The sequence below is a fragment of the Sus scrofa genome, chromosome X, assembly GCF_054392235.1.
Source record: "Sus scrofa isolate SSC_HxYL_T2T_F1_AM1 chromosome X, Sscrofa_HxYL_maternal_Yorkshire_Landrace_v2.0, whole genome shotgun sequence".
Classification (NCBI taxonomy): Eukaryota; Metazoa; Chordata; class Mammalia; order Artiodactyla; family Suidae; genus Sus; species Sus scrofa.
Genome location: NC_139401.1, coordinates 67,093,994 through 67,117,830, shown reverse-complemented (window position 1 = coordinate 67,117,830; position 23,837 = coordinate 67,093,994). Strand labels below are relative to the sequence as shown.

General features: G+C 41.6%; 1 protein-coding gene and 1 long non-coding RNA gene across 2 annotated transcripts; both read left to right on the top strand.

The window, feature by feature from the left end:
• Positions 1-274: 274 nt before the first annotated feature.
• On the top strand, positions 275-9,293 carry SNX12 (sorting nexin 12). The gene is made up of 4 exons (XM_001928070.6): positions 275-469; positions 5,955-6,050; positions 6,620-6,744; positions 7,418-9,293. The coding sequence occupies exons 1-4, from the start codon at positions 305-307 to the stop codon at positions 7,518-7,520; spliced, it is 489 nt and encodes a 162-aa protein (XP_001928105.1). The 5' UTR covers positions 275-304; the 3' UTR covers positions 7,521-9,293.
• Positions 9,294-17,853: 8,560 nt separating this feature from the next.
• LOC146394640 (uncharacterized) lies at positions 17,854-22,593 on the top strand. Its single transcript, XR_014835163.1, has 2 exons — positions 17,854-20,595; positions 20,905-22,593. It is a non-coding gene; the product is annotated as an uncharacterized LOC146394640 (long non-coding RNA).
• The last annotated feature ends 1,244 nt before the right edge of the window (positions 22,594-23,837 follow it).

The following is a 23,837-nucleotide window of genomic DNA, read 5'->3' as shown; positions in this document are numbered from 1 at the left end:
AGGACACTAGGGGTGTGCGTATTGGAAATGCAGGTTCCGGGGCGGCCAGTAACACCGCCCGGAAGTCTGAATGAGGCCTCCTCCGACAGCACTTCCAAACGACCTCATGGCCGCTATTCAGAGTGCCCGGCCCCGGGCAGCGGCAGCGTGCGCGTGCGTGCGTGCGTGCGTGGGCGCGCGTACGCGGTGCCGCCGTCAGTAGGTTGGCTGGTTATTTTGCAAGCGGGAGGGGCCGTGCGCGCTCCTGCCTCCGGCTTCTGTCCCCCACCCCCCCTTCCCCGGTCCCGGTTTCTCCTTCGGAAAGATGTCGGACACGGCAGTAGCTGACACTCGGCGCCTTAACTCGAAGCCGCAGGACCTGACCGACGCTTACGGGCCGCCAAGTAACTTCCTGGAGATCGACATCTTTAATCCACAGACGGTGGGCGTGGGCCGGGCGCGCTTCACCACCTATGAGGTTCGCATGCGGGTGAGTCACGGGGTGAGGGAGACAGCTGAGGGAGGACCGGGCGGCTGGGCGGGGAGGAGGCTGCCATAGGGACGGCTAATGGTGGAGAAGGCACTTGAGGGGTCATTTGGGGGTTGGGGTGTTACAGGTTTGCAGAGAGGTCTGCACATTCGGTTGTGGCCCGAGGATACAGAAAACTCCTGAGGGGGACATCAGACTGGCTTGAGGGAAAGCAAGTAGCCATGAGCAAGAAATGAAGCATGACTGAAGGCGGTAGGGAGGATGGAGAGGATTAGAGTGATATATTCAAGGAAATAGGGATCAGAACTGTAGCAACACAAGGGGTTAAGGAAGAGTGGAAAAGAGCTGGTGATGGCAAGCCAAGGCGGGGGTCCCATTACTAAACTAGGTTGTGGGAAGTCAACCTGAAGAGGGGGAACCGGAAGGCCTGGCTTCCTCCTAATGAGGTCTCCCTGGATGATGGCGTTAAGCAGAGCCTGGATTAAAGGGAAGAGAGACACCAGGAAAGGAAGACAGTGGGCTTGGTGGAGAGACTCTTCTAGGAGAGTCCCCTTGGACTGAGTGCTTCCCAGACTTGCGTAGAATTAACATCTGAAGGAGAGAAGTGTTTTATGCTTAAGTTTTCTCAGGTACTACATGCTCACTGGAAAACCTGACCTTGCACTCAGATTGGTGGCTTGTTAGTTGCTGCCCTCATCCTGTGCTGACCCTTTAGATTTGAAGTATCCAGAATGTTTATTTCAATATTTACTGGCTCTCATTTGGGTTTTCTGTATATAAATGGCCGTTTGCCCTTTCTGCTCTAGGTTAACCTTTTGGATTCATTATATTAATCCCTGGTCTGTATTTAACTTTAACATCTGACATTTCAAGACTGCCCCAGGAATGGCTTCTTCCAGTGTGCACTACAGAGGACTTTATTCTCTAGTTCTTAGTCCACAACGCTAGGGTGGAATGTGCAGAGTACATGGTTTGCAGGTTCTTTGGCCCCATTGAAGTGGTTACAGGCAAAAAGTTTGAGAGCCGTTTTCTAATTTTCCTTATGTTTTCTTCTCAGACTAGAGGGCCAGAATATTCTCTATGGACAGCATGCTGCTCAAACAGCATTTGAAGACCTAAAAGAGTGTATGTGCTTTCATTTTTGATTGAATGAATTGAATGAGAGAGTGTGCTCTCCCATCTGGGTTTTTGAAATCAAATTGAGAAATGATCATCTCCAAATTCAAGTTTGGAGAAGTCCAAACTGAAGAAACGCTGATAGCAAAAAATGAGAAAAACTTCTCTATATCAGGACTGTTCGAAATCATCTCTCTGGGGAAGAATGGGAGGTAGATCCCTCAAAATATGATAAAAGCTGGGAATTGTTAGTGGTAGAGAACCTAATTACCTGAGGAAGCCTGGGCGTAACTTGTTCATTTTAAGAACTCTGCTGTAGGGTTTTGAAGACATTGTCTTGATGTATAACCCAAGAACCATAGGGATTATGAACGGAATTGTTCTCTTCTTCAGACTAGTAATAACTGCAGGGACTGTTCATCTGGTGCCTACTGTGAGCCAGGCACTGAATTACGTTTTAGTTTTTTTTTTTTTTTTTCTATCTTTTTAGGGCTGCACCCGAGGCATATGGAGGTTCCCAGGCTTGGGGTCTAATCGGAGCTGTTGCTGCTGGCCTGTGCCACAGCCATAGCCACGCCAGATCCAAACCGCGTCTGTGACCTACACCACAGCTCACAGCAACGCTGGATCCTTAACTCATTTAGCAAGGCCGGGGAATCTGTGTCCTCATGGATGCTAGTTAGATTTGTTTCCACTGAGGCACGATGGAAACTCCAAGTTTTAGTTTTCAAATTCTTACAAAAACACCCTTTTTACAGATAGGAAGCTCAGGAAGAATGCAGTTTAACTTGCCCAAGTACACATAACTAATAAGTGGCAGGGCTGGGATTTGAATGCAGGTTGATCTGATCCAAAGCCCATCATACTCTTTCCACTACACTTTAGTCTCTTTGGCAATGCTTAGTTGCAAAACTTTAGTGTACAAATTTTTTTCTACCCACTAAGCTTTTCATCAGTCCTTTCCACAATTACAAATTGTATAGCGATGATAGGGTTGATTGCAGTTCCTAATTCTGTGGGTTTGAGTTAATTTGTATTTATGTTAATTTGTATGGCTATATAGGCTTTTAATATTTAATATTTTATTCTATTTTAATATTTTATCAAAAAAGAGGAAAGTTGGTAAAATCATCCAGTTTTAAATTGGTAGGCACTATAGGGAGCCTGAGACTCAGAGAATGGGCTTTGAGAGTTAGGCATTGTGTATGGTAGAAGAAAATGGTACTGACATTTTTTCTTTGTATAATAGCTCAGGGAAGGACCCCCCCCCCCCAAAGAAATAAAGAGTCTGGAGAGATGTCCTAGTGACTTCGCATGATATATATGGAGCTTTTCAATTGTCGGTTTTGGGAGTTCTCTTCTGGCTCAGCAGGTTAAGGATCTGGCATTGTCGCTGCAGTGGCTTGGGCCACTGCTATGGTGCAGGTTTGATCCCTGGCCCTGGAACTTCCTTATGCCGCAAGAGTGGCTAAAAAAGAAAAACAAACAAACAAATAAAAAATTCAAATGTCAGTTATCTGGTGGACTTGAATTTGCTCCTTTTTCTCCTTTCCCTTGATTTTGTGTTGATCAGAGCCAAAGGACTCTATATCTTGTACTATACAATCCTGTCTTCCTCATATAATTTGTAGGTTGGAGCTGGGAGAGTATCCCAGTACATAGTAGCCCCTTCCTTTGATGGCTAGGTGCTGAGATGAAAGGACATTATTGTCACCATCGTGTGGGGGGAGTAGGGAAAGAATAGCATTTTTGTAAGTCAAAGGAGGAAGTCCACAAAATGGCAGTGGGTGGTTTCACTGTGTCTTGGAAGAATCTGCTCAGCATTTTTTTTTTCCTTAGGGCCTTCTGTTGGCTTCTGTAAAAGCCTACTATTTAAGGTTCTACTGTTTGGGGATCACAGTATTTGTAATGAACTCTGGTGGAAACTTAGAATTATATGATACTGAAGGGCCTTTTTCTTGCATGATATATTTTTACCCCTAGCTTTATTGGGATATAATTGACAGGTAACATTGTCTAGGTTTAAGGTATACAATGTGATGATTTGATATACATCTATATTTGGTGCAGGATTCTGAGAATGTTCTCTATATTGGCTTATTTTGAATGGTTAATACATGCATGTAGTACAAAATTCAAAAGGTACAAAAAAGATAAACTATATTTATTGGAGAAAAATCTCTGTGTATGTAGACCCACGCAGTTCAAACCTGTATTGTTCAAATGTCAACTGTACTGTAAAAACCAAGTCTTCCTCTCCCCCTTTGCCCTCCAGAGATTCCCCTTTCCGAAGAAGCCACTGTTCTCATTTTCTTATTTATTCTTCTAAGGACTAGTTTCGATAATAAAATATTATGTTACCTGTATCACACTCCACTTTCATCCATTGACATTCCTTGGACCTCAATCCTGAGTAGAGTTGTTAACTAATGTAAGTTGGCCAGTTATTTGCCTTTTGATGCCGTATACCTAGAACTAGATCCTGAAAAGGCAATTTCCAGACTTGAGGACTATAAAGCATGACGTAGGAATGTGTGAAGCTATAGCATAGCTCCAAGATGCTTTTTTTTTTTCCACTCTGAGTTAGTTGTGGAGAAAGGAGAGAAAGTAGTTCTTTTTATTTCCATCTGCCAATTCAAATTGGCTGGTGGGAAATATAGTCAGTATTAATGCATTTGTTTGGCCATTCCTATTTAGAACTTGTGGATAAGAGTGAAGATCAGGGCTTTGGGATTGTTGGGGATTGGAGCCTTTGGAAAATTCTTTTTTGAAGTTTTTTATGGAAAATTCTTAATGATTAAGATGTGAGAATAAGCTGATTTATATCATGGATCAAACTGTGGTAAGCCACCTTAATGTAATTTCTGCAGCACTTTCTGGATAAGGAGAGGGTAAACAGATACATAGGGTCTCTGTTAATCAACTGAATATTCATTGAGTAACTTGCATAGTCTGCTTTTAGGGAGATGTAGAAGTAGTCATGGATCCTGATTTCAATGAAATTATAATTTAGTTATGTAGCAAGACTAACATAATGCATAAAACAATGGTGTGTCAGGCAGTGCTAAAGTGTAAGTGTCATAGGAGTTCAGAGGAGAGAAGCAAAGCTGGTGTGGTCAGGACAGATTTTCTGGATGAAATGGGACTTGAGCTGGGACTTGTAGAATGGAGAGGATTTGAACAGGCAAAGCAGAGGAAGGCATACCTAGGAGGTGCTTATCTCGTTCTTTACAGAAAACTTAAATTCACTTTTCATTTGAAAATGTATGGAGTTCTTGTCGTGGCTCAGAGGAAACATATCTGACTAGCATCCATGAGGACGCAGGTTCAATCCCTGGCCTCACTCAGTGGGTTAAAGATCCAGTGTTGCATGAGCTGTGGTGTAGGTCGCAGACATGGCTTGGATCTGGCATTGCTGTGACTGTGGTATAGGCCAGCAGCTGTAGCTCCAATTCGACCCCTAGCCTGGGAACCTCCGTGTACTGTGCATGTGGTCCTAAAAAGACAAAAAAAATGTAATACATGCACATGATAAGTTCAGATTGTACCATGAAAATGTGACCTATCCATTCCAGTTGTCTAGTCTTATTCTCCAAAGTCAGTCACTTTTACCAGTATCTTTTCAGAATAAATATTTAGTTTATATATATGTATATCCCTTTTAAAAACACAGAGGTAGGCTATATATACTGTTCTATACCTTGATTTTAATATCTTTTCATATTGGGGCATAGATACCTTTCACATTATTTTCATAGTTGTATTCCACTGTACATGTGTACCATAATTTATTTAAGCAGTTACCTTTTGATGGACATATATTATTGTTACAAATGAGAAAATTCAGTGAAAACCTTTGTACACACATGTTTATGCATAACTTCAAGTCTGTTTGTAGGATAAATTCTATAAATTCTAAATAGCAAGGGACTTTTTTTTTAGGGTTGCACTTGCGCCATATGGAAGTTCCTGGACTAGAGATCGAATTTGAGCTGCAGCTGCCAGCCTACGCTGTAGCCACAGCAACGCAGGATCTGAGCTGTGTCTGCCATCTACACCACAGTTCATGGCAGCACCGGATCCTTAACCCACTGAGCGAGGCCAAGGATTGAACCTGTGTCCTCATGGATGTTAGTCGGGTTCGTTAACCACTGAGCCACAATGGGAACTCCCGCAGCAAGAGACTTCTAATCACCACATGTGAAGGATGGATGTGGTAAGGATTGGTATTCACACCGTGGTGTTTTGAAAGGGTTATAAGAGCATGGTCCATAGGAGCTGTTTCTTATGTCCTGTTCAAGTGGTTCCGGCAGATGGCTGTCAGGGGCTGAATGTTACTTAGCATCTCTCTTCTCTTTCTTCCCTGTAGACAAATCTACCTATCTTCAAGCTGAAGGAGTCCTGTGTACGGCGGCGCTACAGTGACTTTGAGTGGCTAAAAAATGAGCTGGAGCGAGATAGTAAGGTATGGCCTTTTTCCTTGTGTGGCACCCTTAGGGGAGGAGATCTGCATAGGCTTAGAAGGCATAAGATTATGATCTATGATCTATCTATAAAATCTTGAAGGCAGTAGAGAGGGTGAACACACTCTATCTACCAAATCCCAATATATTGGATTTGGGTGATACTCTTTGAAACTTGAAAGTGCTGTGTTCACGAGAAATTATGAAGAAACAGTATTGCTTGACTTAGTCGCTAGTAAAGTCATACAGCTTAATTCCTATGTTAAAAATGTTAAAAATGGAAAGTAGAGCTAAATTCTTGGATGGTGGTGGACTGTTAAAGAACATGAGGAATGTTTGGACTTTTATTTCCTTTCTTTTGAGATGGCAAACCCGTCTTCCCACAAAAACAGAGTTGAATTAATTTATGACCTGAGCCATCCTGACTGTTTTTATGGTCTCAGTTCCTGCATGATGCCGGCCATGCATAGGATGGACCCTCTGCCTGATAGAAATGAAGTACACAGTGCTTTGCCATCTCATTCCCTCTCTGTCCTCTCTTGTGTGACTGATATTTTGTGTCTACTTTCAGATTGTAGTACCACCACTACCTGGGAAAGCCTTAAAGCGGCAGCTCCCTTTTCGAGGAGACGAAGGGATCTTTGAGGAGTCCTTTATTGAAGAAAGGAGGCAGGGCCTCGAACAGTTTATTAACAAGTAAGTCAAGTTCCTGAGGCTTCCTCTTGCTTCTTTTGCCATCTTGGTCTTTCTGTATGTTTCATCTCTCTCCCTTTTTTTTTTTTTTTTTTTTTTTTTTAGGGCCACACCTCCGACATATGGAGGTTCCCAGACTAGAGGTTGAATTGGAGTTGTAGCCACTGGCCTACGCCATAGCCACAGCTATGCCAGATCCAAGCCGTGTTTGCGACCTACAACACAGCTCACAGCAACGCCAGATCCTTAACCCACTGAGTCAGGCCAGGGGTCAAACCTGCATCCTTTGGTTACTAGCCAGATTCGTTTCCATTGAGCTATGATAGGAACTCCTCTCTCCTCTTTTGTAGTGGGTAATATGATATGGTGCCGGTTGTGTGCTGGGCTAACTGGACAGTAAAACGCCATTCCTTTGAACAGAATTTTGATTCTGTACCTTGGGGTCTGTGAAAGCACTGCATGTTGGATGTGTCTAGGGATTTCCTCCTCTCTTTCCCCTCTCTCCTCTTCCCCTCTGCAATATTAGGGTTGAAGTGGTGCCCTGCTGCTGTCTTCTACTTACTTGAACCTCAGGGCCGACTTTGCCCTTCTTCCCCTGTCCACATCAGTACCCCATTCCTCTGTGAATTCTCTCTGATCCCAAATACTACTGATAACCATCTTGGTCTCTTTACAGAATTGCTGGGCACCCACTGGCTCAGAACGAACGCTGCCTACACATGTTCCTGCAGGAGGAGGCAATTGATAGGAACTACGTCCCCGGGAAGGTGCGCCAGTAGGAGCCCCTCTCACCACTTGCCCTCTACTTTCCTGCTGAAATGACATTGGTTTTTACACTAAGCCTCTCTCTCTCTTTGATCTGAAGTTGGCTGCCCGTCCCCTGGCCTGATAAGACTGTCTGGCATTGTGTTCCTTGGTACCTACCATACCATGGGCACTCTGCTAGGATCCTCTTCTCTGAGGAGAGGTGGGAAACCACACAGGCAGATGCCCTTTGCTTGGGGTTGGGGGGTGGGTGGGGGGATTGGACTGGAAGGCAATTTCTTGGGCATTTACCCATGCCAGAAGGCTGACCTTGTGGGGGGCGTGTCTTGTGCTGGTGAGGCACTTGGATACATACTGATGCTGCAAGTCCAGGGGATTTTTCTTACTCTTAGGTTTAACCAGGAACGCCGAGCAGGGAAACATCCTGCCTTTCCTACCTGCATGAACTTTTTCCTTTTGGGGAAGGTGGCAGAGACTCAAAAGCTCTCCTTGTTTTCTCCAGGCCTGATCCCAGTTATCGCAACAGTTTCCTTTGTTATTTTCTCTCTCCCTGTTGCTTTTCATGGTAGTAGTGGTAGAGTCAAAGCAGTCATTTGTGTGGCGCAATGTGTTTGGGTTTTCTGGGCCCATCATGGCTGCTTCAGAGTCAGAAGAAAGCCATAGGGCAGTAGGGGAGCTCCTGTTGCCTAGCCCCTCTCCTTTGTGGCTCCCCACTCTGGCTGCCTGTTCTTGCTCACCAGTAGGCGAGTCATTACCATAGGCTGAGTCAGCAGTTCTCCCTCCCCAAGCCCTTGCTACTTTATGGGTTAGCTTTGCAGGTTTGGTGGCTTTAGGGCTGGGGGAAACTCACCACTGCCAGGTAACTCCCTGAGGGGTTGGAGTGGATCATTTTCCAGGTACCTCCTGGTGGTAGGGAAGGGCATCATCACTCTCTTCCTTCCATTCTCCCTTTCCCCCATTCCATTTAGTGCTGCCACAGGGCAGAAACACATGAACAAACCACACAGTCTGATTTCTCCTAAGCACTTTGAGCTGTTGAATGGGGCTTAGGGGCAAGAGTTGTCACTGCCCTCCCCAGCTTGGTCACAGGGTTATTGAACTGCCTGCACTTGTTTCCCACGGAACTCCAGCATTCTTCCCAGAAGTTGAGCTAGGGTTTGCAAGCTGGGTATAGATTTCTAAATCTTAGAGTCTGAAGCAATTTATCAGGGCTGACGACTTTCCTGGGCTTCTGTCTGGGAGGTAGTGGTTTGTTTGCTGGGGCCCAATATCTATCCCAAATGGTGGCACGGGAGTAGGTTAACTCTGGTGTCAGGTCAAAAGTGGGGGCTCTTTCCTTAGAATCCCTATCATGGAAGGATTGGAGTTCTTTATATAGGGTCTTGGGGGAAAAGGATTACTGATTCTGACAAGACCCTGATCGGAGAGATTAGGATTGAATTTTGACATGGGATTCAGAGGCCATCTAAATGTTGAAGTTCCCTGAGGCAGGTCAGCTTTCTAGCTGCTGGGCCTGTGCCAGGGGCTGAACAGCCCCTTGAGAAAGGCTCTGCTCCCTTTCCCACCTCCCCAATGTTGGTGTTGTTGCTGCCTTTTTCATTTGTATCCTGTTACTTTTTTTTTTTTTTAAAGATTCCTTCTTTCATTGTGCACAAGTGCTGAGAGCCTGAGGCCCCATTTCTGCTGTGTATATATCCTGACTTGGGGCTTTTATTCAGCAAAATGTTCATTCTTCTGTCAGACAATGTCATATTCAACTCTGTTCATATTAAACCACTGTGAAGCAAGCCTCTGTTTTCCTGCCTAAGTTGTAAATTTAGTATTTTTTTAGTTTCTAGGATATTCTGGGTATTGTGTAGAAATCATACAACATGGTCAGTGTCCTTAGGTCATAAGTAAGTTTTACATTTAAATTTTTTAAAAAACAGAATCCTAAGTTGCCTGTAGCAATATTTACCTGTCCTTCTTGCAGCTTGCAATTGACTTTGTCACAGAGGTAATGCAACTGTTTGCAGGAAGTAGCCATAGGGCTCAGTAACTGTGGTTTAGGTCAGATTTAGCAGATTTGGTTTTTAAGCTTGTGGGTTTGTGCTAATTTGGGCAGAATATATTTATAGTATGTGTATGTGTATATATATGTATATGCATATGCTCTGTGTGTACATAAACACATGTGTGTGTGTTCATCCTATAACACTCCCCCCCACACAACCCCTACAAACACTATTCCTTTCATAGTCTTTTTAACCTTAATGGAGACTTTTCCTTTCAAATAGATTTGATGCAGGCAGAAAGGTGAATGAACTCTGAGAACTGTTTTTGTTTTTGTTTTGGTCTTTTTGAGGGCCGCTCCCATGGCATATGGAGGTTCCCAGGCTAGGGGTCTAATCGGAGCTGTTGCCTCCGGCCACAGCCACAGCCACAGCCACAGCAATGCCAGATCCGAGCCGCATCTGCGACCTACACCACAGCTCGCGGCAATGCTGGATCCTTAACCCACTGAGCCGGGCCAGGGATCAAACCCATGTTCTCATGGATGCCAGTCAGATTCATTTCTGCTGACCCACCATGGGAACTCCCAAAGCTAGTTTTAATCATGTAGTTGAGCATGGAAAGAAGGTATAGAAAGTGATGTCAAAACATTATGAATTAAGGTGACATAATGATATTTGGGTCTGTGTAGAAGAGTGGGAGCGGAATTGAAGAAGTTAAGAGATTTTGGTAGTTCAGGAGTTAGATGACTAAAGATATCTGAGGGGACAGGGAAGAATAGCTATTTCTGTGAGATAGGAGAAAGGAAGAGTAATGATAGAAATGCAACCTTCACAGGCAGCAGGGTTGGAAAATGAATTAGAGAATAATTAGAAAAGGCAGCTATAGAATAAAATAGTAACAAAACTTTGGACAGATAACATCGTTTGACAGGTATTAATTAGTAGCTGCCTGTATGTCTAGCCTTATGCTAAAAGCTGGGCTGTGATGGAGCGGAGTGCTTGTGGTACAAATAAAATGATTATATTCTTTTTCCTCATAGACCTTATTATTTCTTATACTTTGGTTTAGGAGATATTTATAGAAGACAAAAACATGCCAGAGATAAAATAAAAGGTCCAGGCACATCTAGTTATTTGTCCAGCTTTAAAAAAAAATAATCAGATCAGGTTTTCTTTGGAGTCAAATGTAACTGGGTCCCGAAAAGAACCCCAAATCCAAGCCCATCAACACCAAGGAGAAAGGGAAGCATACTTTTATAAGGAATTCAAGTTTATGCATGCATGTAGGTATTTACTACTAATTAACACCCTTTATTCATAGCTCAACCTTAACACTGGAACTTGGGGGATGGAGGCTAAACAAATTTTTGAACATAGTAGCTAGATCCAAAAGAAGTCTAAATCTTCACATTCCAAAGGTGCCTTAATGACCCTTTGAACCCTTCTTTGAGGTGAGTTGAGCTAGTATAGAGTGAGAGAGGTGCACACTTCAGGCTTCTGTGGAGCTTGTGTTTGATGAGGTATCCTAGGTAAGACACTTCTGTCTTCAAATACATGCTGTAATAATTTAAGTAAATTTTTTTTTTTTTTTTTTTGCTGTGGAAATGCAGACCAGTTGCTCACTGAAATGGATATTTCTTGCTATCCTTGAGGACTATTGAGTCACCCTTGGTCTTCTCTTCTTAAACACATAACAGGTCTAATTTTTCCTCACTTGGCTCATTTTTAACCCTTTTATCTTTATTACTCTGAAATCTTTCCAAGGTCCTTATGTGTCCCTAAGTCATAGAGTCTAAAACTGGACACCACTTCAATTATAGCCTGACGTTTAGGTGGTTGTTAGTCCATTTATACATTGCAGTATTCAAGTTTACTTTTAAAATATAAACACTTTGTGACTAATTTAGCTTGTGGTTCTCTGCCACTCCCTTCCCAACCACCCACCACCCCTCATTCTTCTTATCTTTTTTATTTTTGGCTTGTACAAAAAAAATTGTTCCCTATTTTATTTTCTCCCTTCTCTCTCTCTCCCTCTCTCTATGCTTTTGAGAACAGAAAACTCATTCCTTACAAAATGGACAAACTGGGGTAATCATTAACATTATACAGAATAAAGGAATTTTTAAGTCATGGCAAGCTTTCTTTAAATAGGTGCTTCCTATGGTGGTTTTAAGTGTTTGTATATAGATCATCCAACTACTTGATAAAGAGAAACTGAAGGTAAAGGATTAAGAGGCACTGCCAATTGGAGGTCACTCAGGAATTGGATAAAACAGTAATTCTTAAATGAACAATAAAAAACATTCACAGAAAGTTATGTGTACTTTTTAAGAAACTGTTATTTATTATACCAATATATTTTTTTCTGTCCATATAAGTCAACTTTTTTGATCATTTGTGCTAGTGGAGGGATAAACATTTTTATTTTGTTACGCATTTTTGTTCTAAAATTTAAATATAGGCATGTCTAATATTCATAAGGCTTAAAAAATATTTCCTCATATGTAGTCAGAATGAAGACTCAGGAAGATCTGAAAAGTAGTAGAAAGAGTACTAGGCTTGGAATAGAAACCTGGGTTCTGGAGTTTGCTGTGCTATTGGCTGGCTCTAGTACCTTAGGCGAATTGCTTCACCACATTGGGCCTATTTTTTCAGCTATAAAATGAGGGATTTGACTAAATACATTAGGTATCTTAAATCTATAATGTTTATTTTTTATTTTTATTTTTTTGGCTGCACTCACCACATATGTAAGTTTCTGGGCCAGGGATCAAATCTGTGCCACAGCAGCGACCCTCGCTGCAGCAGTGACAACACAGGATCCTTAACCCACTGTGCCACAAGGGAACTCCCAAATCTCTAATGTTTATGATTTCTAACCCTTGCCAAGGAGTTGAGAAACCCTGGAGGTGATGCCACCAAAAAGGTGAAAGCACAGTTTTCCCCCTGTGATGGAGTTTGCTATTGTGCAGTTAGTGTTCTCTCCTAGAAATGAATGACTCTTCACTTACCCTGATTAGATTTTGTTTGCCCACATCTTGTTGTGTCACGTCATGGGTACTCCACTGAATCTCAGCATTGAAGTGTTGATTTGATTTATAGTTGCCCTAATTTTATTTTAGAGCTTTCCACATGAAATTTTTAAATGAAATAGTCACCTCATAACTATATAGAACTATTTAAAATATATAAATTATAACTGTTGACCTGATTACAAAAGTGCCCATTTTGTTGAAATGTTTTATTGTGGTGATAAAAGTTCAAAAGTAATGCTAGTTAACAAAATTCAAACAAAACAAAAATGTGTAAAAAGTGAGATTCTACTTAGTCCCTCTCCCTACCCCCATTCCTCAAGAATAACTTAATTTGGTATGTGTCTTCCTAGACATTTCTCTATACAAATATATGTATATGAAAGATATACATATATTCATACATATACATCAGTAAATACCCACACACTTGTATACACAAAAAACAATATAGTTTTTTTAAAAAACAAAATTGAATATTATATGTACTATTTTGCAACTTTTTCACTTTGTAATATGGTATGAACTTCCTCTCACATTAGTACATGGAAATTTAACTCATTTTAAAAAAGGATGGCATCATGTTTCATAGTATAGTTGTATCATCACTGAATGATTCACTTACTGGTGGAAATTTGTCTCCAGTGGTCCACTATTATAAGTAATGCTGCATATAACCTTGCTCATGTGTTGTAAGTATTTCTGTAGGGTAGATTTTGAGAGAAAGAATCCCTGGGTCAAAGGATGTGTGCATTTTACATTTTGATAGGTACTACTAAGCTACTTTCTTATAGAATGTAGTTTAGATTCCCACTTACAGCAAATGAGAATTTGTTTCTTCACAAAAGTGGAGAATTCCCTGTTTCCCTAAAAAAGTTTTCTTTGCTAAAAGTGGAAAAATATTAAACAATTAATTATCCAAACTATTTGATAAAAGTTGTATTTCTTAGTTTTAATTTGCATAATTAGTTGTAACGATACCACTATCAGGTTTTTTAATTTTTCCCCCAGATTTCATTTGAGTTGTCCTAGAAGCAGTATTTATTGCTTATTGAGCATCTTCACTATAGAAAAACCAAAAATCTCAATTAAAGGGCCAGGGTGTTCCTAGCTTTCATTCCACCTGGCTTTGGGGGAAACGAAGCAATTAGTCTAGTGGTAAAGTAACATTATCTGAAGCGCTGTCACTTGTCTGAAGCGCTGTCACTACCAATATTTTTTTTTAAGGTTGGTACTACTTGAGGCCAACCCCAGAGCCGCACTGACAGCTCAATACAGAAGACTCATCTGCCCTTAGGGCCAACCTCCTTGGAAACTCAGGGAAATATTATTTTGCCTCTTGGGCCACGATTCCTCTAGCTTGGATCTCCTTCTTGATTGTTTATCTCGGATTCCAAACCTTAAGATTACATACAGGGACAGAGACGAGGACAGTGACGTAGTAGTAGTACGAGATGGCGATTGAGCTGGAAGGCGGACTTACCAGGCCTCCGCTCTTCTGGTTGGCTATCTACATGTCAGTCAGAAGTACTGGAAAGTCTGACTGGTCCTATGCAATGGAAAGCACATACTCTCCTCTGATTGGCTTCTTAGTCGAGGGGGTGGGCCACAGGAGGACCTGCTGGTTGGCTGGAAGGGAAGGCCAGTAGGGACCTGTGGCGCTGCTTTAGAAAGCAAAGCCTCTCTCAGGGTACCTGGAAGAGCCGGCGGGGTTTCCTCCGAGCTCCTTCAGTTTATTTGGTAACTGTCGGCACCTCCGCAATCTAGCTATCCTCTTACCCCCTCCCTCCATCACCCCAAGCCCCTTCACGCTTAGGCGTCTCAAGGGTGTCTCCGGGTGTGCCACCGCGACTCTGGCTGTAGTCTCCTTGTCTGGCGCTTAGCGGGGCCATGCCTTACCCTGCAGGGCTCCATTCAGCAGCTCCGAGCTTTTCCTCTGATGTGGCCTGGGGAGTGGGGGATCAGGGACCCGGACCCTGCAGGGCTCCATTCAGCAGCTCCGAGCTTTTCCTCTGATGTGGCCTGGGGAGTGGGGGATCAGGGACCCGGAGTGGGGCAAGAGTTTGTTGGCAACAAGGAGGGGGTTCATGATGGCGGAAGCGGGAGAGGCTGGGCTCTGCAGCCGTGAAGGGCTTCTTTGTATTAAGTCCCAGTAAGGGAGGTGCCTGATCCAGAAAGTTCCGCCACCCGGATGGCCACCACCATTTGAGCCATCCATCCCCTTCATTGCGTCATTTCACCCCTCGTCGCTCCTTCCTAGACTCATTAGGTCCAGAACCACTGCAGCAAATACATTGTTCCTCTGAGCCTGGATTCAGAGCCTTCCCTTTTCTTCCTCAGCGTCAGTGGACTTGACCTGTTAACGACTTTATTCCTTTCTCCTAATTATTTTTAATTACACTAGTACATTCTCCTTGAAAAAAAAAAGAACCCTCAAAACATTACACATAGATGGAGCTAAAGTGCACGTTGGCCATTACCCACAACCCTAGTCCTCTCCCCCTTCTGAAAGGTAGCCATTGTTTGTTTTTTTAAAGACAATGTTTTTTTTTTTTTATTTCTGTAAAAAATGTATACCATGCTGTACATATCTTTTTAATTAAAAAATTTTAAATTATATATTTTTAAAAATTAAAGTAGAGTTGACTTACAATCTTGTGCCAATTTCTTTTGTACGGCAAAGTGACCCAGTCACATACGTATGTATATATAATGTGTATATATATATATACACATATGTGTATATATATATATATACACATTCTTTTTCTCATACATTCTATCCCAAGGGATTGGATATAGCAAAGTGACCCAGTGGTATATATATATGCATATATAATTATATATATACATACATGTGTGTGTGTGTATACACACACACACACACATTCCTTTTCTTTTACATTCTATCCCAACAGATTGGATATAGTTCCCTGTGTTGTACGATGTACATGTCTTGAAACTATTTTTCATTCAATGTTTTGGAAACATTTTAATTGGGTTTACTTCATTTTTTTTTAAAGTGGCATAATATGCCATAGAATGGCTATTACATAGTTTACTTAACCATTGCTTATTGATAGACTACTAGATTTTATCAATTTTTTTTTTTTTTTTTTTGCTTCTACAAGCAGTCCTGCTATGAACATTCCTGAACATACTTTTAGTCAGAGTTTCTCTAGGGCAGTGGCCCTCAAGCTTTTTGATGTCAGGACCCCTTTACATGCCTAAGAGAATTTGTTTATGTATGTTTATATCTACCACTATTCAATGTATTAGAAATTTTAAAATATTCATAAAAATAACAGCAATAGCCTATGTTAACATAAATAATATTTTAGATGAAAAGTAACTTTTCCAAAGCAAAAAAAAAAAAAAAATTAGTGGGATCAGTAAAACTGTGCTACGTTTTTTGCAAGTCTAAAGTCTTTAATAGAGTTAATAGGAAACATCTGGATTCTCATATCTGCTCTGTACTTAATCTGTTATGATGTTTTGGTTGAAGTATATTACACAGATGTAATTAGAAAAATGAGGAGTATTTTAATAGCCTTTTCAGATAATTGTGGATATTCTTTAATACTATATCAATTCTCAACAAGTGATAGTTTTTTAAAGATTATTTTTTTTAAAGATTACTTTTTTTTCTTTTTTTTTTTTTTGTCTTTTTTGTCTTTTGTTGTTGTTGTTGTTGCTATTTCTTGGGCCACTCCTGCGGCATATGGAAGTTCCCAGGCCAGGGGTTGAATTGGAGCTGTAGCCACCGGCCTACGCCAGAGGCACAGCAACGCGGGATCCGAGCCACGTCTGCAACCTACACCACAGCTCACGGCAACGCCGGATTGTTAACCCACTGAGCAAGGGCAGGGACCGAACCCGCAACGTCATGGTTCCTAGTCGGATTCATTAACCACTGCGCCACGACGGGAACTCCTAAAGATTACTTTTAATGTGGATTTTTTTTTTTTTTTTTTTTTTTTTGTCTTTTTGTCTTTTGTTGTTGTTGTTGTTGCTATTTCTTGGGCCGCTCCCGCGGCATATGGAGGTTCCCAGGCTAGGGGTCTAATCGGAGCTGTAGCCACCGGCCTATGCCAGAGCCACAGCAACGCGGGATCCGAGCCGCGTCTGCGACCTACACCACAGCTCGCGGCAACGCCGGATCCTTAACCCACTGATCAAGGGCAGGGACCAAACCCGCAACCTCATGGTTCCTAGTCGGATTCGTTAACCACTGTGCCACGACGGGAACTCCTAATGTGGATTTTTGAAACCATATCAATCAACTTTTTATGTTTTGTTACATTGAAATCCATTGGTCTACCCTATACTTTAATATATCTCTTACTGTGCATGATTTTATAACATCATACATTGACAATTTGGAAAATGTTGGTGTCAGTGAGTTATGCAGGTCTTTCAAATATTAGCACAGTTCATTAGGCAGTGTCAAAAAGTCACATGATGAGAGCACCACTGCTCTCATCAGAAAAGTCTTTATGTATTGGAAAGCTGCCAAACCTATGGTGGAGGTGCGAGTTTTCCAAAATTTTAATTTTTGCTTGAAATCTCGAATTTTATCAGTACCAGACACTATCAATTGTTTTTCTTGAAGTTACAGGCTCACTTTGTAACCATTTTGAGAAAATGCCTGCCAAATACCCGTCTGAATAGCCATGGTTTATCTGTCAGTTGTTTTAAAAAAGTAACTACCTCAGCTCACAACTCAGTTCCACAAGTGCTTTTCCTTGGCACAACCCAACTTGAGCATGCAACAGAAATGCTTTATCTGTACTTCCTGTTTTATTACACAGAATATTAGAAAGTTGTGTACTCAGCAATGGAGATTTAATAATTTTTACTGCTTCATCAAGGACATTCTTAGGTGTGTGGTGGTGAAAAAAATACAGTGAATACTAGTACAGTTTGGTGCCACTGCCTTGATGAAAGTGCTGAGGCATCAGCAGTTTTACCCATCTTTGCTTTTTCTTTTTCTCCCTCCTTTGCTTTTGTACCATCAGTACAAATGTCAACACAGTAAACAAGGCAAATACATCTTAATACTACTATGGAAATAGTTTTGAATCTTTTAGACCTCCTGAAAGTGTCTTGGTAACTCCCAGGGATCTCCCACCTTTTGAGAACATCTGAACATTTGCTTTAGGGCATATACCTAGGAGTGGTATCGGAAATTGCATGCATTTGTAATCTTAGTAGATATTGCCAAATGTTTCTCCAACAGGCTGTACTAGTTTATGCTCCCCCCAGCAGGGTATAGGGGTCTCATTTCTTCTTACTCTTCCCAACATAGAATATTCTCAAACTTTTTTTTTTTTTTTTTTTTTTTTTGCTTTTTAGGGCCGCCCCTGTGGCATATGGAAGTTCCAGGGCTAGAGGTGGAATTGGAGCTGGAGCTGTTGGCCTATGCCACAGCCACAGCAATGCAGGATCCAAGCCGCGTTTGTGACCTACAACCACAGCTCATGGCAATGCCAGATCCTTACCCCACTGAGCGAAGTCAGGGATTGAACCTGCGTCCTCATGGATCCTAATCAGGTTCATTACCACTGAGCCATGACGGGAACTCTTGAATGTTATCAAACTTTAAGTTTTGCCAGTATAGGTAAAAAATAGAATTTTATTGTTTATTTTTAGTACTCTGATTAAGAGAGAAGTTTAACATGCATTCATATGTTTATTGGCCATTTGTGTTTTTCTATGATATGTCTGCTCATATTATTTACCTGTTTTTCTATATTGTTTTTCTTTTTCTTATCCCGGTTAAATAAAGAAAAATATTAGTTCTTTGTTTTATACAGCAAATATTTTCTCCCAATGTCTTGCCTTTTAACTTTATGGTATCTTTTATTAAGTAGAAATTTTAAATTCCGAGATCAGATTTGTCTTTCCTTTTTTGGCTTTTGATTTTTCTGTTTTGTTTAATAAGGTCTTTCATATGCCAAGGTCATAAACATTCCTCTGTGTTTTCTAATACTTGTATAAGGGTTTCCATATGTTTGGTTACATCTTTGATACAGTTAGAATTTATTTTCGTAGATGGTGTGAGTGACCTATATTTTTTTGTTCTTTGTTTTCAAAGGACTGTCTGTCTTGGAACACAGCAAAGAATAAAGGGACCTTAGGATTGTGAAACTCCAGAGTCCTCAATTGAAGTCTTGTCCATGATGTTTTGTGATCTCAGTAGTTGGCTGTATTCAGTGGGACACCTGATGAGGGGGGTCATTTCCTGTAAAGAAGGATGCCATTCAGAGCCCAGCATCCCCACACCCAGCTCTCATCCACTAATCAGTGGGAACTTCTTTTTTTTTTTCTCTTTTTTAGTGCCGCACCCATGGCACATCAGAGCTGTAGCTGTTGGCCTACACCGCAGCTACAGCAATGCCAGATCCGAGCCTTGTCTGCTTGACCTAAACCACAGCTCACGGCAACGCCGGATCCATATCCCACTGCTCGAGGACAGGGACTGAACCTGCATTCTCATGGATACTAGTCAGATTTGTTTCCACTGAGCCACGATGGGAACTCCCAGTGGGAAGTCCCTATACGGCACTGGCTCTTTCTAGGTCTCTGCCGTCATGCTGCAAAGAGGTAGCCTATAGGTGAGCTTAACGTCTTCCTAGAGAAATCCTCATGTGAGTTAACCAAAGGGAAGGGAAGAAGCAACCTAGTGTCAGGTACCTTCTGAAGAGTGGGAGCAGGAGAGTCACCGAGCCCATACAGACAAATAGCTCTTAAGTCACAATAGAAGAAAAACCACCATGTGGTCTCTCTAGACTTACTCTGGAGAAGAGGTTCCTTGAGTCTTTTCTTGTCATGATAAAATGTTCTCAGAGCTTTCTTTGGGCCAGCCATCTTTTCCTTAGGATTCAGTTTGTTCCTCCATTTTTTTTTTCCCTTTTAAAGTGGATGTGTTAGTTTCCTATTGCTGTTGTGACACATTACCACAAACTCAGTGGTGTAAAACAACATAGATTTATTGTGTTACAGCTCTAGAGGTCAAAAGTCTGAGTAGGTCTTGCAGGCTAAAATGGTGTTGGCAGAGCTGTGTTCCTTCTGGAGGCTTTAGGGGAGAATCTGTTCCTTGTCTTTTCCAGCTTCTAGAGGCTTTCTGCAGTCCTTGGCTCATGATCCTCTTCCATTTTCAAAGCTGGCAATCTCCACTTAAACTTCTACTTCTGTCCTTACATCTCATCTGACTTTCCTACATCCCTCTTTCACTTGTAAAGACTTTGTGTTTATGTGGAAGCTACCAGGATAATCTCCCTAACTTTAATTTAAATCACTTAAATCTTTAATTACATCATCAAAGTGTTTTTTTCTTCTGCAAAATCTCTTTTGCCCTTTAAGGTAAAATATTCACAGATTCTGGGGATTAGGACATGGACATCTTTGGGTCTTTAGCCTACCACAGTGGGTGATTTCAGCAGAAGGCTGTGCTTGTTCATTTGATATTGATTCATAATGGGAGAAGTACCTTTTAGGCTTTCATGATTATCTGCAATAGAATTTGTAACCCTTCCATAATAATTTTCCAATAATATTCCATCTTCCTTGGTTGGATTATAGAGGAAGTAAGAGGTAGAAGGGAGAAGCTCACAAAGGAAGCTGAGGAATGGGAAGAGATGTAGGAGGAAAACCAGGAGGATGAGGTATCATGAAGACCAAAGGAATTGAAGTAGGAAGGAAGGAAGGAAGAGGTACATTTAATACTGTATTAAATGTTGCTAAAGACCAAAATAAGAATGAGGAATGAAAGGCATCTGTTGGATTTGGTGGCCTTTACAATAGCTATTTCCATGGAGTGATGGGAATTGGGAAGAGCGTCGAAGACTTTTCAAAATTTTGGAGTTCCCACTGTGGTGCAGCAGGTTAAGAATCTGACTGCAATGGCTGGGGTTGCTGCAGAGACTGGGGTTGCTGCAGAGGCTGGGTTTGATACCCAGCCCAGTGCAGTGGATTAAATTCGTGGTCGCAGTGGCTCAGATTCAATCCCAGGCCTGGGAACTTCCGTGTGTGTGTGTGTGTGTGTGTGTGTGTTTTCAAAAGTTTTCTTTTTTTCTTTTTTTTTTTTTTTTGTCTTTTGTCTTTTTTGTTGTTGTTGTTGTTGCTATTTCTTGGGCCGCTCCCGTGGCATATGGAGGTTCCCAGGCTAGGGGTCTAATCGGAGCTGTACCACCGGCCTACGCCAGAGCCACAGCAACGCGGGATCCGAGCCGCGTCTGCAACCTACACCACAGCTCACGGCAACGCCGGATCGTTAACCCACTGAGCAAGGGCAGGGACCGAACCCGCAACCTCATGGTTCCCAGTCGGATTCGTTAACCACTTCGCCACGACGGGAACTCCTTCAAAAGTTTTCTATGAAGAAGTAGAGGATGGCAAGATGGAGTTGAGAAAAGAATCCCCCGTCCCTTAAAGTTGAGAGACTTCAGTCTGCTTATAAAATGATATTGGAAAGGACCCAGCTGAGAAGGTAAGGTTTATAATACAGAAGAGAATGAATCCTCATGGTTTCAGTAACTTGATTCCCAAATGTGTGATTATTTTTTTAAAAAAATACTTTATTTATTTAGTTTTTTAGGGCTGTACCCATGGTATATGGAGGTTCCCAGGCTAGGGGTAAAATTGGAGCTACAGCTGCCAGCCTACACCACAGCCACAGCAATGCCGGATCCAAGCCACGTCTGCAACCTGCACCACAGCTCATGGCAACGCCAGATCCTTAACCCATAAAGCAAGGTCAGGGATCGAACCTGCAACCTCATGTTTACTAGTCAGATTCATTTCTGCTGCGCCACGACAGAAACTCCCCAAATGTATGATTCTAATCAGACCTCTCTCCCAAGTTCCAGACCTGTCCAACTTTCTACTGAATACATCTATTTGGAAATCCTTCTCAAACTTTAAATGTCCAATATTAAGTAACATTTTGTTGTTCCTTGCCTGCCCTCTTTCATCAACCCCCACCCTTCCCTTTTAGCTTTTCTCTTCTGGATTATTATTATTATTATTTTGCCTGTGTCTGTGGCATGTGAAGAGGGTTCCTGGTCCAGGGATCAAACCTGAGCCACAGCAGTGACAATACTAGATCCTTAACCTGTTTGCCACCAGGGAACTCCTCTGGATTACTGAAGTAGCTTTCAAAGTGGGCTTTTTGTGTCTACTACTGTCCAATCTATTTTCTGCACAGCAGCTGCTAGAGTGATCTTTCTAAAATGGATGTGACTCAAATTAGCTTTAAAAATTTCACATTGCTTTCAGTGTAAAAGCCAAATCCTATACTCATCTACAAAGATTCTATGCTTCAAGTCTGATGAACTTTCTAGTTCCCAGAGAAAGTTATGTTCTTTTATGCTTCCATGCCTTCATACATACAGTTCCCTCTCCATCTTTTTGTTCCCATTCACATTTTTCTTCACTAGTTTCCACTCATCTTTCAAGGCTCATTTTAGGTTTTCCTTTCAGCTTCCTTTTGAAGACCTTTCTTGTTTTTCTCAGGCTGGGATTGGGTATCTGTATGTTCATAGCATCTGTGCTTTCTGGTATGCCTCTATATCCCCATAGCACCTGTTCCTTTTTTATATATCATATTTTCTGTAGTTGACTCATTTTCTTTTTCTTTTTGGCTGTGCCTATGGCATGTGGAAGTTCCTGGACTAGTGTTCCAACCCATTCCACAACAAGGACCCCAGCCACTGCAGTGACAATGCTGGATCCTTAACCCACTGTGCCACAAGAGAACTCCATCATTCTTTTAATTTTATATAAAAGGTATTTTGATTATTAAGATAATAGATGAATATATTTTTGTTGTTTAAATCGAATATTATATATACTTCTTTCCAGCACTCTAATACCGGTCCCTGTCCCAGAGGAAACCAAAGTGATCGGGTTGCTATTTGTTCTTCCAGATCTAATGTATTTAGAAATATATTTTTTGTTTATTTTTCCCTATATAAGGGATATTATACATTGTTCCACAGTTTGCTTTTTCACTTGACAATATCACTAAGAGAATGAAGTAAATCAGTGGTTCTGACATAGGATAGGCTGCATAGTGTTGTTTTTTTTTTTTTTTTTTTTTTTTTTTTGCTATTTTAGGGCTGTACCTGCGGCATATGGAAGTTCCCAGGCTAGGGGTCAAATCAGAGCTGTAGCTGCTGGCCTACACCACAGCCACAGCAATGACGGATCCGAGCTGCGTCTGTAACCTACACCATAGCTCATGGCAATGCTGGATCCTTAACCCACTGAGTGAGGCCAGGGATCAAACCAGCATCCTCATGGATCTTGGTCAGGTTCATTAACTGCTGAGCCACAAAGGGAACTCCTCATGTTCTTTTTTAAAATTGTGATAAAAATTACTGTATAAAACAGGGAACTATATCTAATCTCTTGGTATAGAATATGATGGAATATATGAGAAAAAGAATGTACATATATGAGAGACTGGGTTACTTTGCTATATAGCAGAATTGGCACAACATTGTAAATTGACTATAATTTTAAAAATTAAAAAAGTAGGAGTTCCCATCGTGGCGCAGTGGTTAACGAATCTGACTAGGAACCATGAGGTTGCGGGTTCGGTCCCTGCCCTTGCTCAGTGGGTTAGCGATCCGGCGTTGCCGTGAGCTGTGGTGTAGGTTGCAGACGCGGCTCGGATCCCGCGTTGCTGTGGCTCTGGTGTAGGCCAATGGCTACAGCTCCAACTGGACCCCTAGCCTGGGAACCTCCATATGCTGCGGGAGCGGCCCAAGAAATAGCAAAAAGACAAAAAAAAAAAAAGTAAAAGTATGTGGCGTAAAAAAATAAAACTGTGGTAAAATTGAACATAACAAAATTTACCATTTAACAGATTTTTTCATTTTAATTGAAGTATAGTTTATGTGCAATATTAAATAAGTTACAAGTGTATAACATAGTGATTCACAATTTTAAAGGCTATATTCCATCTGTAGTTATGTATTCCCTGTGCTACACAATACCTCCTTGTAGATTATTTTATACATAATAGATTGTACCTCTTAATCCCCTATCCCTATTTCGCCTCTCCCCTCTTCCCTCTCCTCACCGGTGCCACTAGTTTTCTCTCTATACCTGTGTCTGTTTCTTTTTTGTTGTATTTAACAATTTTAAGTTCATTGTCATTACATGCATTCATATTATTGTACAGCCATCACCACCATCCCTCTGCAGGACTTCTCAAACTAAAATTCCATCCTCATTTTTTTCTTTCTTTTTAGAGCCACACCCTTGGCATATGGAGAGTCCCAGGCTAGGAGTCTAA

Excerpts from the sequence above, each read along its gene's own strand:
- SNX12 (XM_001928070.6), top strand. The coding sequence starts at position 305 with ATGTCGGACACGGCAGTAGCTGACACTCGGCGCCTTAACTCGAAGCCG. Across the intron at positions 470-5,954 it reads CCTATGAGGTTCGCATGCGG|ACAAATCTACCTATCTTCAA; the intron begins GTGAGTCACGGG and ends TCTTCCCTGTAG. Across the intron at positions 6,745-7,417 it reads CTCGAACAGTTTATTAACAA|AATTGCTGGGCACCCACTGG; the intron begins GTAAGTCAAGTT and ends GTCTCTTTACAG.